This window comes from Chrysemys picta, chromosome 3 (genome assembly GCF_011386835.1).
Source record: "Chrysemys picta bellii isolate R12L10 chromosome 3, ASM1138683v2, whole genome shotgun sequence".
NCBI lineage: Eukaryota > Metazoa > Chordata > Testudines > Emydidae > Chrysemys > Chrysemys picta.
This window is the reverse complement of record NC_088793.1, coordinates 64,299,018-64,312,770: the sequence shown is the minus strand read 5'-3', so window position 1 is coordinate 64,312,770 and position 13,753 is coordinate 64,299,018. Positions and strand designations below refer to the sequence as shown.

Here is a 13,753-nt window from a genome sequence, read left to right as displayed (position 1 = left end):
TTTTTAAGTTCAGAATTAACTAGTTTACCTGCTAGGACCTGAATTTCCCCTGACGTATTTGGAACATCACTCATACACACAGCAGGCTAAGCAATGCAGCCCTCTGCCCCACATTAGATGTTAATGATGCAGTCAATGGCTGCAGGAGAAAGAACTGTGGCTGGGTTCCAATGTGGTAAATAGTCTTTCAGTACACGGTTTATACATTCTTAATCCTACAGGTGTATTCTGTTAGTGATTTGGGACCTGAATCAGTTTATTTCTACATTTTATTAAAGAGCATTTCAAATCTTAAAAATGACTAATTTCAGAGTACACAGAGACACACAATTTCAGTTATACCATACCTGCAGTTGGATCTCTGGACAAGGTATTATCCAAGGCACTTGTTATAGACTGGAAAAGATTCATTTTCTGCGTTTGCCCTGCATGAGAGACACATTATTTAGCTATTTATCTGTTTAAAAAAATAAAATAAAACAAAACTTAGTAATAAGAATTTAAATGAGCCAGCAGCCACTAAAGCCTTTAAAAGGAAAATGCTATTGAGGATCAAAAGGACTGTTTTGCTGCATAGACTTTAAATGGATGAGATGCAGTTTGGCACACTTTATAATCCCAGTAACTGCAATAATGATGGCCAGTATTTCAGATCTCTTTCAAAAGTTACATAATGATGATAGCCAATGCTGTAACTTCCTTCGGGCCTCCAGGTACAAGAGAACAGATGTAACTTTGCAAGGCATTTTCAAAGGCTAGCACCTACTGGTTATAAGACAATAAGCTTACCTAAAACTCTTTCCTTTTGAAAAATAACCCACTCTGTTAAAGTTTACCAAAAACCTTGCCCAAATTTCATTCCACGGCCTTCTTTCCTACAGGATACCACAGCTATTAAACCCAGGATCCTCGTTAACATAGGACATTTCTGTAAGAGCGCAGAATTAGCCTTACATTTCCTCCACTTCTGGGGACCATGTAGATGGTGTCTTTGAATGCAACTGAAATGAGGGTAGCAGAATGAAGTCCAGATAGCAACAGAGTGGGGGGAAAACTGTGATGCTGAATAGCCATAACTACAAGCATAGAGGGAGCAATAGGACATTGGGGTGCTATTACTGAGGTCTCCCACATAGCACATTTTTGAAGTTTCAAATCTTCACTTTTACACTACTGATTTCCCATACCTCATCCCAATATGCTGTAAAGAGGACAAGAATTTCCTGGAAATGCAGATATTGTATAAAAATGGATAGCTAGCAGCCACTCCACCTTCTATTATTAACCAGTCAGATTTTTACAAACTAAGCAGGGTTGGGTCTGGTCAGTAACTGAATGGGAGACCTTACTCCTGGGGGGATTCTGCGAGACTGCACACCCACAGAAAACTGCTCCCCTTCCCCAGCACAGATTTCCTGCTTTTCCCCGCAGAAAATGTCAGGGAAGCAAAGGAAAGCCGTGCCCGGGAGGGGGCAACCACCATGAGTGCAGTTTTTTGGGGGTATTGCACCCCAAACAGAAGCAAGGCATGGGAGGGCATAGGGGGTTACATGCCACTGGGCCCCCCACACACACACACACGCTCATTTCTGCAAATGCAGAGCTGCCCAGCTAGGAGGCTGTGTCTTGGGCTCTGCAGCTGAATGCAGCATCCTGGGTCCTAGTGCCAATTGTGCTCCCCTTCTGTGTGCTGGTAGCCTTCCTATTTTCTGTGGAACAGTGAATGGCTGCAGTGGGGCTGTATAAGGTGGGTGGGGGAAATGAAGCAGTGGGGAAGGAAGGGGGTGGAATAGGGCAGGGGGATGGAGAAGAAAAGGGGATAAGGGAATCACGGGGAGGGGGGGGGAGCAGAAGCCTGGCATGCAGCATCCCCTCAGCAGCAGCTAGAGCTCCCCTGTTAAACCCCCCCCCCCCCCACCGAGCACAACCACCATCATCTGGATCCCCTGCAGAGTCCCATTGTCCCTGCACCCAGAACCCCCTAACAAGCCCCTGTGCATCCAGATCTCCCACTGAGCTGCCTGTACCCAGACTGCCCTATACAGAAATCTCTCACCCCACACTTGGATCCCCCTACACTAGGATCCTGCTGGGCTGAGTCTGCCCAGCCATACCTGGTGCGCCTGGCACAGAGGGGCAGGCCCCCAGGGTGTTTCTGGGCCAGGCCCAGCCCTTGCACCGTACTAGGGTCAGGTGCAGCCTCACTGCCGAGTCCCTGTACTGGGAGAGATGGGGGCTTCAGGGTGATCTTCCACCTCAATACAGCCAGTGGCCTGTGCTCCCCACTGCCATTCTGGGGCCACATTTATTTATTGACAAATAAAATTTGCAGAAGTTAAAAATATTGTGCACATAATTTTTAAGTTTTTGGCGCAGAACTCCCTCAGGAGTAAGACCTACAAAGAACTATAGGAACTGATGATGACAATTCTTTAGCTGGTAAAACTTCCCCCTCTGAGTTATTACTAAATCTGTACCCTGCTGTAGATAGGCTTGTCTTCTGAACAGTAAAATGGAGTTCCAGGCCATTCATTGTAGTAGTAGTTGGAACCTGGATATCTTGAAAAATTCTAACTAACTGAGTTAATTTTAACTCTCTAAACAACCCATCAGTTTAAATTTAGTAAAGACAGCTTTTCCACTTCCTCTCAAACAGCTGTATATATTGCTGTACATAGCTAAAGAATTGCATCATTCCAGCCCAGAGCTGGCTGCTCTGATCCCTATATATCCCCAGTATTCGTTAGTTGTCATTCGTAATACACTTTGATCAGAGGATGGGGCAAATGCTATGGAAGCTCCAAGCAGCAGGCATAGATGGAATGATATAGTTGTAATTTATAAAAAAAAAAAAAAAAAAAAAAAAGTCAATCTCTTGCCCCTCCCCATACTAAGTTATTCAGACTGACAACCCAGTCTTTCCAGAACTGGGGATAAATAAATCTCTGCTGCTCACCTAGCTTCTGAATTATTCTCATTTGTTAGTAATTTAATAGTTACTGCTTTGACCTATCTGAAAGGCTCCTTACTAACTCCCTTCAAGAAGAGGGGAACCGATGCACCCTTCGTATCTGAGCTCTGGAACTAGGTGAAGAGAATGCAGTAGAGTATTTTTTTTTTATTTAAGTCTACTGTGTGATGGCAGAGTCAACATCAGCATCACACAGTTCATTTTTACCACCTTCTATATGAATGCAAAGTCATACTGCATGTCAATCAAGGAACCAAAAGTTTTCTAGTCATAGAATTAACTGGTTCAACACAAAACAGGCTTCCCCACCGTGGCCCCTCCATTACACCCTCCTGCATCTCAACCGGAGGTGGGTGGAACTAAGAATAAATAAACCTATAGCCCTGATCTTGCTGTATCTTGAGTGCCTTTATCGCCTATTAACTTCAGCAAAAGTTGAGGGTAGAAAGAGCTAAAACCAAGTAGCCAACCTAATGACCCCTTTTCAGAGGAGCAGAGAAATTCATATTGAAGAAGGGATTATCCTACAGAACATGGGTACCTCCCAGGACATCTGAACATCAGAAATACTATGCCAAGACACTGAATTGCGTCCATTCTATTCATTTTCAGGATACTTGCAGTTACTGAAAACTAAGCAGAAGTAACTTGTAAACCTTTACTGGACAGAAGTCTCCACTGAGGCAAAAGCTTATTCCCAGCAGTGTGATCTGTGCCCAGTGGATGAAAGAGTGAGATAAATGCATACTGTTGCTAAGACCAACACTCACCATTAAGGAGCTTACAGAGGTTCACTATTGTGGGGCCCCTCAGGAAGGTAACCAGGAAGGGAATGGGTCTTGTTTATATACATACATACATACATACACACACACACACACACACACACACACACAAACACACCCCTTAGAACCTCAAAGTTATGAGCACCAAAGTTACAAACTGACCAGTCAACCACACACCTTATTTGGAACTGGAAGTACACAGGCGGCAACAGAGACCAAAAAAACCCAAAAAAACACACACAAATACAGTACAGGGCTAAACATGAACTACTAAAAATAAATAAAAGGAAAGCAGCATTTTTCTTCTGCACAGTAAAAGTTTCAAAGCTGTATAAAGTTGATGTTCATTTGTAAACTTTAGAAAGAACAACCATAATGTTTTGTTCAGAGTTACAAACATTTCAGCATTATAAAACAACCTCCTTTCCCAAGGTGTTTGTAACTGAGCGCAGGTGGAGGGGTCAGAATGAAACTGACCAGACTAGTCAGTTTCATAGCCACTGTGAAGAATCTTATGGGCAGTAGAACAGCAGACAAAAGTCATGTCAATTTTCATTCTGCATCTTCCTGGGAAAGATATGAGGAGAATAAGAGCCAGGAACTATTCTTTGCTTTTGAGGCCATCTCCACAATGAGTAGGCTTAAAGAAATTAGGGGGATGCATGTCCTCTGCTACACCACCTAACAAAAAACAAAATTCTGACATGATCATTATGGGAAAACCTATTATCTCTGTGACACTGTACCCTATAGTCTTGAAACTGATATTATATGATTATGACATTATTAGACTATATTTTATGCAAGACAGGTCATGTGAGAGGTCATTGGAAAGGTTAGGATTTGCTGAATATGATTATTTTATTTGTATGCATGCATCATTTTTATACCTGAAGTTGTGAATATTGACTATAAATCTGTATTTCAAAATGTAGTTACACCTGGGGAACACCCACTAGACAAGATGCTTTCATTCTAGATAGCTGGGTTGGGAAGGGCCTATTCAGGGAAATGAACCATTAGGAAAAAACAATGGGCCTTCCTAAAGATAAGGAAAAAAGGGTAGGAATAAATGGTCAGTTTTCAGAATGCAGAGAGGTAAATAATGGTGTCCCCAAGGGATCTGTACTGGAACCAGTCCTATTGAACATATTTATAAAGATCTGGAAAAAGGGGTAAGCAGTGAGGTGGAAAAACCTGCAGATGACAACTATCTTGATAAGTTTTGTAAGTCCTAGGCAGACTGCGAAGAGCTACAAAGGGATCTCTCAAAACTGGGTGAGTGGGCAACAAAATAGCAGATGAAATTCAATGTTCATAAATGCAAAGTAATGCACATTGGAAAACAATCCCAACTATACATATAAAATGATGGGGTCTAAATTAGCTGTTACCTCTCAAGGAAGAGATCTTGGAGTCATAGTGGACGGTTCTCTGAAAACATCCACTCAATGTGCAGCAGCAATCAAAAAAGGCTAATAATGTTGGGAATCATTAAGACAGGGATAGATAAGACAGAAAATATCATATTGCCCCTATATAAAACTATAGTATGCCCACATCTTGAGTGCTACGTACAGATGTGGTTACCCCATCTCAAAAAAGATATATTGGAATTAGAAAAGATTCAGAAAAGAGCAACAAAAATTATTAGGGGTATGGAACAGCTTCTGTATGAGGAGAGATTAAGACTGGGACTTTACAGCTTGGAGAAGAGATGTCCGGGGGGGCGGGGGAAAGAGATATGATAGAGATCTGTAAAATCATAACTGGTGTGGAGAAAGTAAATAAGGAAGTATTATTTACTCCTTCTCATAACGCAAGAACTAGCGGTCACCAAATAAAATTAATAGGCAGCAGGTTTCAAACAAAAGGAAGTATTTCTTCACACAACACACAGTCAGTCTGTGGTACTCTTTGCCAGAAGATGTTGTGAAGGCCAAGACTATAACATGGTTCAAAAAAAGAACTAGATACATTCATGGAGGATAGGTCCATCAATGGCTATTAGCCAGGATGGGCAGGCATGGTGCCCCTAGCCTCTATTTGCCAGAAGCTGGGAATGTGTGACAAGGGATGGATCACTTGATTGTCTGTTCTGTTCATTCCCTGGGGCACCTGGCATTGGCCACGGTCGGAAGACAGGATAGTGGGCTAGATGGACCGCTGGTCTGACCAAGTATGGCTGTTCTTATGGCCTTAGGAGAAGCTTATCTCCCACCTGGGGAGTCTTCTTGAGAACACTACAGCCTCTGAGTAATGGCTATTATGACTCTACAAAGACATGTGATGTGACCACATGTCTCTAGACTCCCTCTTGGGATGTCGGTGTTTTTCCCAAGACCCATCTGGGGAACCAAGCTTGGAAACAAAGCATTCCCACCATATGCATAAGGCAGGAATTGACATCATATGGTATTCTTCAGTTCGCCACACAAGAAGACTCCTGGAAACACTTGAGGAACAAAGACTGAACTGGGGGAAGTGCTGGACCCAGGCTAAAGGGATTTTTAGCCTGTGACTGGAACACCTGGGGATTCCAAGCTGTAAGCAAGTGCGGCTTGCCCCTTAAGAATCTGCAGCCTGCTTGCATCACCTCTCATGGTGAGAAACTGCTATTCATAGCCAATCTATTTCGTATATTAAGTTTAGTTTACGTTTTTTGTTTATTTGCTAGGTAATCTGCTTTGACCTGTTTGCTATCACTTAAAATTTATCTTCTGTAGTTAATAAACTTGTTTTTGCTTTATCTAAACCAGTGTGTGCGAATCATAGCTCAAGGACAAAAGGCTGTTGCATATTCCTCTCCACAGTGACGGAGAGGGTGAATTTTATGATCTTATGCTATACAGTTCCCTGTTCAGCGCAAGACAGTATAACTTTGGGTTTATACTCCCCAGGGCTTCGCAGTTTGTCACAGTAGTACAGTGTAAAAGGGAGCCCAGGCTTATGGGTCAGGGGAACTCAGTGGTACCCCAATTCCAGGTGGCACCCTGGGGGGAACCTGTCACAATCTCTTCTGAACAGAGCCCTGACTGTTAGGCTGTCTGCAAACTTTTCCCCGCTGTTGGTAGCAACTCCACAACGTGGAACTGAAGTGCCAAGTGTCTCCTGTCCAAATACCAGAACCTGCAGCTTCAACATACACTGAAAATTTCTACAATTGCAGTGATGTAGCAAAATTCTGTGGCATATTGGAAATTTGAGGGCAATGTAAGATTAATTGAATATTATATGAAAATAATTGTATTTGGCATTCTCACCATTAATTCTATGCAAATGGCAAACTGTGAATTGAACTGAATCTGCCACAGAATTTCTAGCTTGCTATAACATGCTGCAGAACTTAGGGCCAGCTTGCCACAGAGTGCATGGGAACTTGGCTACTTTATAGCTAGGCTTGACAGGATCCAATTTAAATCAGCAGATGTCAATAAACATCCATTTTAGCTGACACACTGATATCAACAACAAAAAAATCCACCATAACAGTCAGCATTGAATGCACCCTCCTGCAGCTTGTGCCTGCAGGGCATTGGCCCTGCAGCAACACATACAGCCCTTTGCAGCCCAGCTCACTCACCAGCCAGGTGGAGGAGGGGGGCAATCCCTTGTCAGGAGATGTTCAGCAGAGACCCCCAGTGCTAAGGGCTCATCCTCCTCCTTGCAGCCCTGGCCAGGGGGTCTCTGCTCCACCAGACCAGAACCACTGCCTCCCCTGCCTGTTTCCTCCAGCTGTCTTAGGCCCTTCAGCCTTACAGAAAGTCCTCTACAGCCCCACTGTCAGCACTGCCACAACAGTAACCCCACCACCAACCTCTAACTTCCCATAACTGTAACAATAAAAGTTGGCAAAAATAAAAATCACTATTAATCAAAACTACAAAAAAAAAATCAAATTCTGACAAGCCTATTTACAGCAGACCATAGAATATCGGGGTTGGAAGGGACCTCAGGAAGTCATCTAGTCCAAACCCCTGCTCAAAGCAGTACCAATCCCTAGACAGATTTTTGCCCAAGATCCTAAGTGGCCCCCTCAAGGATTGAACTCAACCCTGGGTTTAGTGGGCCAATGCTCAAACCACTGAGCTATTCCGCCCCCAACAAAAGATAATGGAGCTCTTCTCCACTGGACTCTCACATTACTCTGTTCAACAGAAAATATCTTCTCTGCACCTTTTAAGTGAATTTTTTTCCTTCTTTACAGTAGTATTGGCTTCTGAAGTTAAAATGCAATTATGTCACGCATCTACCTTTCCTGAGCCCGAGTGAAAACAAGTTTTCACCCAAAAATGGCAACGGACAGCTGTTAGTGCTTTTCTACCTGGTGACCAGCTCCAGATGCTGGCCAAAAATTGAATCATGCCGCCTGCCTTCAACTTTAGGTCATTTCAGGTGAGTTACTCTTCCAGCTCGTGTAATTTTGTCACAAGCCTCGGAACTAGCCCAGCGGCTAGAAAGGAGGGATGGGTGGGGGACACGGGACACTCAGCCCCTTCCCCCCTTAACAGAAAGGCAGTTCCCACCCTAACTGAAGAGGGCCTGACCAGGTGGCGTCAGCCACTCCAGAGGCTCCGACCCCAGAAGGCTGGCGGCCAAGAACTGGCGTTTGTTGTTTGTCAGGAAAGTCTCATGATTGTCAGGGCGCTCGGGGAGCGGGCTCGTGGTTCTGCGGGGACAACACGCTCGCTCCGCGCTGCCTGCCTGGGGCGCTGCCAGGCGCCGTTTAACAGCTGCCCCAGGTGGGTCTGACTGGCGGTGGGGACACGCCCGGGGAACCCAGCGCCCTTTTCCCCAGCCCCAACCGCTGCGGGCGCTGACAGTACGGCCGGCGGGCGGGCGGGGAGGGGTGGGAGGCTCCCCTTAGCGCCTGGGACCCCTCGGGACAAGCAGACCCAGAGCAGCAGGCGCTCAGCAGGGAGCCCGATGCCCTCCGCCAGTCCCGCGCCGGGCAGCTCCTCTCCAGGGCAGGGCCAGGCTGCTGAGGGTACGGGGGGAGGCTCAGCCCGGCGCGCCCCCCCCCCTCACCGTGCGCGCTGGGCTCCGCGTCAGGCTGGAACGTGAAATGCGCCGCGTGTCGCCGCGGCCCGGCCGCCAAGGGGGGCAGCCGGCCCCACACGCCGGCCCGCAGCGGCCCCGGTCCGGAGGCGAGCACCGCTAGCCGACACAGCCCGAGCCCGGCCGCCGCCATCTCCACTAGGGTCAGGACTCAGGAAGCAGGTGTGACAGCAACAGCACGTTGTAAAGAGGCGGGGTAGGAATGGGGCTTTCCTATTGGCTATGAGGGCAACGTAGACCGGCCCAATCAGAACCCACGGTGCTGTGGGCGGGGTGAGGCCGGAGAGAGAGTAGTCTCTACTGCGCACGCGTATAAGCAAGGTCTTCGAGAATAGGCGGGGGAGGAGGAAAGCGTGAGGGGCGGGGCTGTGGAATGGGTGGAGCTAGACTGCTTGGGGCGGGGCTGCGCAGAGGGAGAGAATGCGCAGAGGACGGAGTAGGGGGAGGGGCCGGCCCGAGGAAGGCGAGGTGGGGCGTGGTCACGCTAAGAGGGGGCGGTGCTTTGTGCCGGCCAGGCGGAGCACAGGAAAGGGGCGGGGGAAGGGCCTGTGGTCCCAGCACGAGGCAGTGGCTTCCCGCACAGACTGTGTTTGGCCCGGGGAGCCCAGGAAAGGGGCAGAGTCAGCAGGCAGCTGTGTATCAGATAGAGGGGTAGTATTGTGCCAGGTGGGCAGGAGCTAGCTCGAACCACAAGCCCTGTGCCTTCCCTGGTGCCAGCCAGGGGTTGGGCTCCTGGGCTTGTGGGGCTGTTCTCCTGGGGAAAGGCCTGAACCGTTCCAAGACAGCACCTTGCTGCACAGATTGTACTCAGGGCAAGCAATAAACCCAAGTTGCTGCTCCCTGCCACTGCAGTTAGCCTTCAAGGCAGGGCAGCTGCAGGGCCAGGGGCAGGCTCCTTCCCCCAGAGCTTCACACCTTATCTGCTGGACCAGCCTTTCCTTCTGCTGAATGCTGCAAAAAGAGAGGATTCTGATAGATGGGAGCAAAGTCAAGAAGGCCAGTTCTCTGAGACTCCATCAAATGGTCCCAGGCTGTTGGGAAGGATGTCATGGTTGACTGCGTGAAAAGCAACACAGCGGTCAGGAAGGATAAAGAGAGTATGACAGTCAGATGAGAGGTGATCATTTAACCCCCAAGGGGTGGCAAGTTCTGCCCCATGCTAAGTTTTATAGCAATGGCTGCTATGCAATTTTACATTTTAACTGAAAACCATTTTGTGTTGTGATTTTTTTGTTCTGTGTTTGAGAAAAGGAAGGAATGAGAAAATGTCATCTGAGTATCAGATGTGTTTATCCCTCAAATTCTTAGGGTTTTAGCTATATCCAAGCCAATTCTAGAATAAAGAACAGAAATTGCATCCCCCAAGTCCATAAAGTCAATGATTATTGTCAAGATTTGTATCATTCACTAAGCACCATCTGTGTGCTCAGCACTGTTCAGAATATGCAGAAAATGTAGTCTCTGGGCCAATGTGTATACAATGTGTACCTTGGATAAAATGGCTCTGATATTTAAGTATAGCTATTGAGCACATGTTAATATTTATGAGTGGAGGCACTGATGGCAATAGAAGTTTTATTAGGGACTGGAAGATTTGACTCTCCAACTTTCTTTCAAGAGGAAGAGCTGCCCAGAGCTCCTATCCCTGTTTATTTTCCTTTCCTCCCTGCTGTGGCCTTGATATACCTCAGAAGATTCAATTTTTTTCTCAACCTAAAATGTGGAATTTTCCCATTGTTTTAAATATTCTCCTGTGAGAACTGAAACTCAATTACTGTAGTGTTGTGTTTAAGAGCCTTCTGGAAAGTAACTAGCCTTTAAACAGAAGTGGAAGCAGTGTTGCCAGCTCTCATGATTTTGTCATGAGTCTCATGATAATTATTGTTTTCCTTAAAGCCACAGCTCCTGCAGTCAAGTGGATATGTGATGATTTTAGCCTTTATTCTTAAAGAAAAAGTTTCTAGTCCTCGGGGTGGTGGAGAAAGCTTCAAAATGTGACCCCAGTGCACCCGAAAGGCTCAAAAAGCAGAAGGCAAATAAAAAGAACACTAAATCTATTATTTTACATAATCTTGTGATTTTTCAGCCAAGCTTGTGATTTTTGGTGATTCTGATGCTTGATTGTTGAACATTTGGGGTTGGCAATACTATAAAGTGATTTGAAAATGTCAGTTTCACTCCTGTTTAAAGTCCATTTCTAGTCTATTATTTTTAGTTTAGTAACACCCCTAAACTCCAGGCAGGTGCAGTATAAGCTCACAGGGCTTTGACCTCATAGGATATTTCCAAACATTAGATGATCTATTCCAAGCTTGGAAAAACTGCAAAATTAATTAGCCTAAATGATAGAAAGTAATATAGATTTCCTAACATTGTTTCAATTGTTGTATTGAAGAGTTAGTAGCAACGTAAGAATATACATTAAAATTTTAAACCTAACCAGTGTCCCTTAAGTGACTTGCCACAAGATATCAGAATATGTTAGTATGAGAGCTGAGTGGGTCTAATATTTATTTAAATTTCTTTCTTTATATAGGAATTAGATACAGTGCTCCTGTCAACTAATTTCTAAATTATTATCTGCAAAAAAAAAAAAAAAAAAAAAAACCCTAGAGTTTTCAGCTGCCTAAGTAGCCCCTGGAATCATGGTTAAAGTTTCCTCTTCATATCAAAATCTGAAATGGTGCCCCTGGGCCGGGCCCATCACTCTGTGCCCCGGAACCTATCTTCTCCTGTGCACCCCTCAGTTTGGCCAGGGCTGGAGCACCCATGAAAAAAAATTAGCAGGTGCTAATTAGCGGGGTGGGGGCTTGGAGGAAGGGGTGGAGTGGAGATGGGCCTGGGGCAGAGGGGGGAGTTGAGCACCCCCCAAATAAAGAGGAAGTCAGTGCCTATGCTGACAGCTTCTTGCAGCCAGCTTGTCATCTTGAACCAGTGGTTTCCAAACTGGGAGTCACAAGGTGATTATGTGGGAGTTACAAGCCCAGAGCCCGGCCATGCATGGGGCTCTCAGCCTCAAGTCCCTCCAGCCCAGCTCCTCTGCCAACCCTGCTCTGTCTTCAGCTCCGCTCCACCTCCAAAGAAAGGGCAGCAGAATAGAAGTTGGCCAAGGGTGCCATTTTCCCTAAGGTGAGCCCTGGGACTGAGACACCATTCGAGGGCTTGATTGTTCAGCAGCTGAAGAGTTGCATTAAACCGCAGACGAATGAAAACACTGAGATTGGGGGAGGAAAAGTAACTTTTAATTTAACAGTCAGATATGCAGGTGCATACTTTCTCCTGAAAATAATGGCTACCTCTACTGCTAAAACTGCTAAAAAGTGAAAGTACACGTCTACCCCAATATAACGCGGTCCTCGGGAGCCAAAAAAACTTACCGCGTTATAGATGAAACTGCGTTATATCGAACTTGCTTTGGCCTCACACATTTCCGTTATTAATAGTCAGCAAATCATTTTTGTTAGAACTAACAATGTATGTGTATGCAGTAAATAAATCTGTTTTACAATGGTTAAACTGTATCTCCTTTCTTTAATTACAACAATTATTTTATAAGCTTACTTACAAGATACAGTGTATTAACAACACAGGTACTAAATACTGCTAAATGCAACCATGTGGGCTAGGTTTCATCATACATCAATCGTTTGGTCTGCATGTAATGCTTAGGAAAATGCAAAATTCACATAAAATAACAGAAAACGCTTTTAATGACACATCCTTACAAATAGTTGTAAAAAAGGATTTTGGTATTTTAGCAAATAGGAGCATAGGCCACTTTGTCTCTTAGCCAACTACCTTATGTTATAAGTAGATTGTTAAATAATATGAGTTGTTAACTATTAAATTGTTTGAAAACATTTTGGAGATGGGAGTTTTTTCTTATAGAAAAGGTTAAAATGAAGCTAAAAAGTAAAGTAATCAAGTTTTGGAGACATTGATAAAGTAGTAAATACCTTTTTGGGGGGTAGAAGATGCTTTCTTATTTAAGATGCACCCCTTAGCATTTTTTTAATTTTTAAAAAAACTTGTTATACTCTGTTGCTTCGTGCTACTGTGAGCCTTCTTCTTTGCCAGGTCAGTTATGGATTGTAACTGCAGTATTTGCAGTCTATCCACATCCTAGCTTTCTAGCCACTTAAGACCAATCTCTAACCCTACAACCTCATCAGCAGCTTTGGGTGGTGGCTCCGAGGGTTCTTCATCACCATCCTCAGGGTTATCCATTTTCTGAGGCACCAGGTGGTTGAGGGGCAACATTATGAATTATATCTACATCTGTAAGTCATTCATAGGTTGGACACATAGCATCCACCTCTATCCACTCTTGAACATCAGCTATCCCACTTTGAGCTATAAGTTCCCTGTAGACTCGTTCTGCCTCCATGGCCTCTTCTTCCGTAAAACCTTCCAAGTTGTTCTCATCTTCATCTTCTTCCTCATCTTGGTTGTCGTTGCTTTCAGTGACAAAAGCACTTTTGAGACCACGATGCCAACATTTCTCTGTCATTGACGGAGTGATTCCTAGCCAGGCTGTCTCACCTAAGTTAAATACATCCAGCAAATTCAATTTCTTGATTACATCCGTTATGCTACTGTTGTCCTCAACAATTTTCTTTACTAAGGCTTTACGATAGTTCATCTTAAATGTGGCTATAATGCCTTGATCAAGAGGCTGTATTTTGGACGTCGTGTTCTTAGGAAGGTAGCTCACCTTTATCTTCCCGTCTTTGCTGGTTAAGGTCTCAACTGGGGGGTGGGCAGAACAGTTGTCAAGGAGGAGCAATGCCTTTGGCTCCAGCTTTTGTCTGCGTAGGTGGCTCCGGACAGCTGGTACAAAATATTTCTTAAACCATTGCTCGAAAATATCCGATGTCATCCAGGCATTTTTTGAATGGTGATAAATGAATGAAAGCGAATCCATATTCTTATGGTGGAA

The 13,753-nt window shown here is 45.0% G+C and overlaps 1 protein-coding gene across 3 annotated transcripts in view; it reads right to left on the bottom strand.

The window, feature by feature from the left end:
- The window catches only part of BCKDHB (branched chain keto acid dehydrogenase E1 subunit beta), a 268,552-nt gene extending 259,533 nt beyond the window's left edge, over positions 1 to 9,019 (bottom strand). The window contains exons 1-2 of one of the 3 annotated variants that reach the window (XR_010599499.1): positions 8,785 to 9,012; positions 348 to 425 (exon numbers count right to left, since the gene is read on the bottom strand). Coding sequence is in view for 2 of the 3 variants with exons in the window: in XM_065588086.1 (XP_065444158.1) it covers positions 348 to 425; positions 8,785 to 8,947 (241 nt within the window). In the remaining variant the exon portion in view is untranslated. Of the gene's footprint in view, positions 1 to 347; positions 426 to 8,784 lie in introns of all 3 variants that reach the window. The other 2 variants (XM_065588086.1, XM_005299605.5) reach the window with 2 other exon arrangements.
- Positions 9,020 to 13,753: the final 4,734 nt, after the last annotated feature.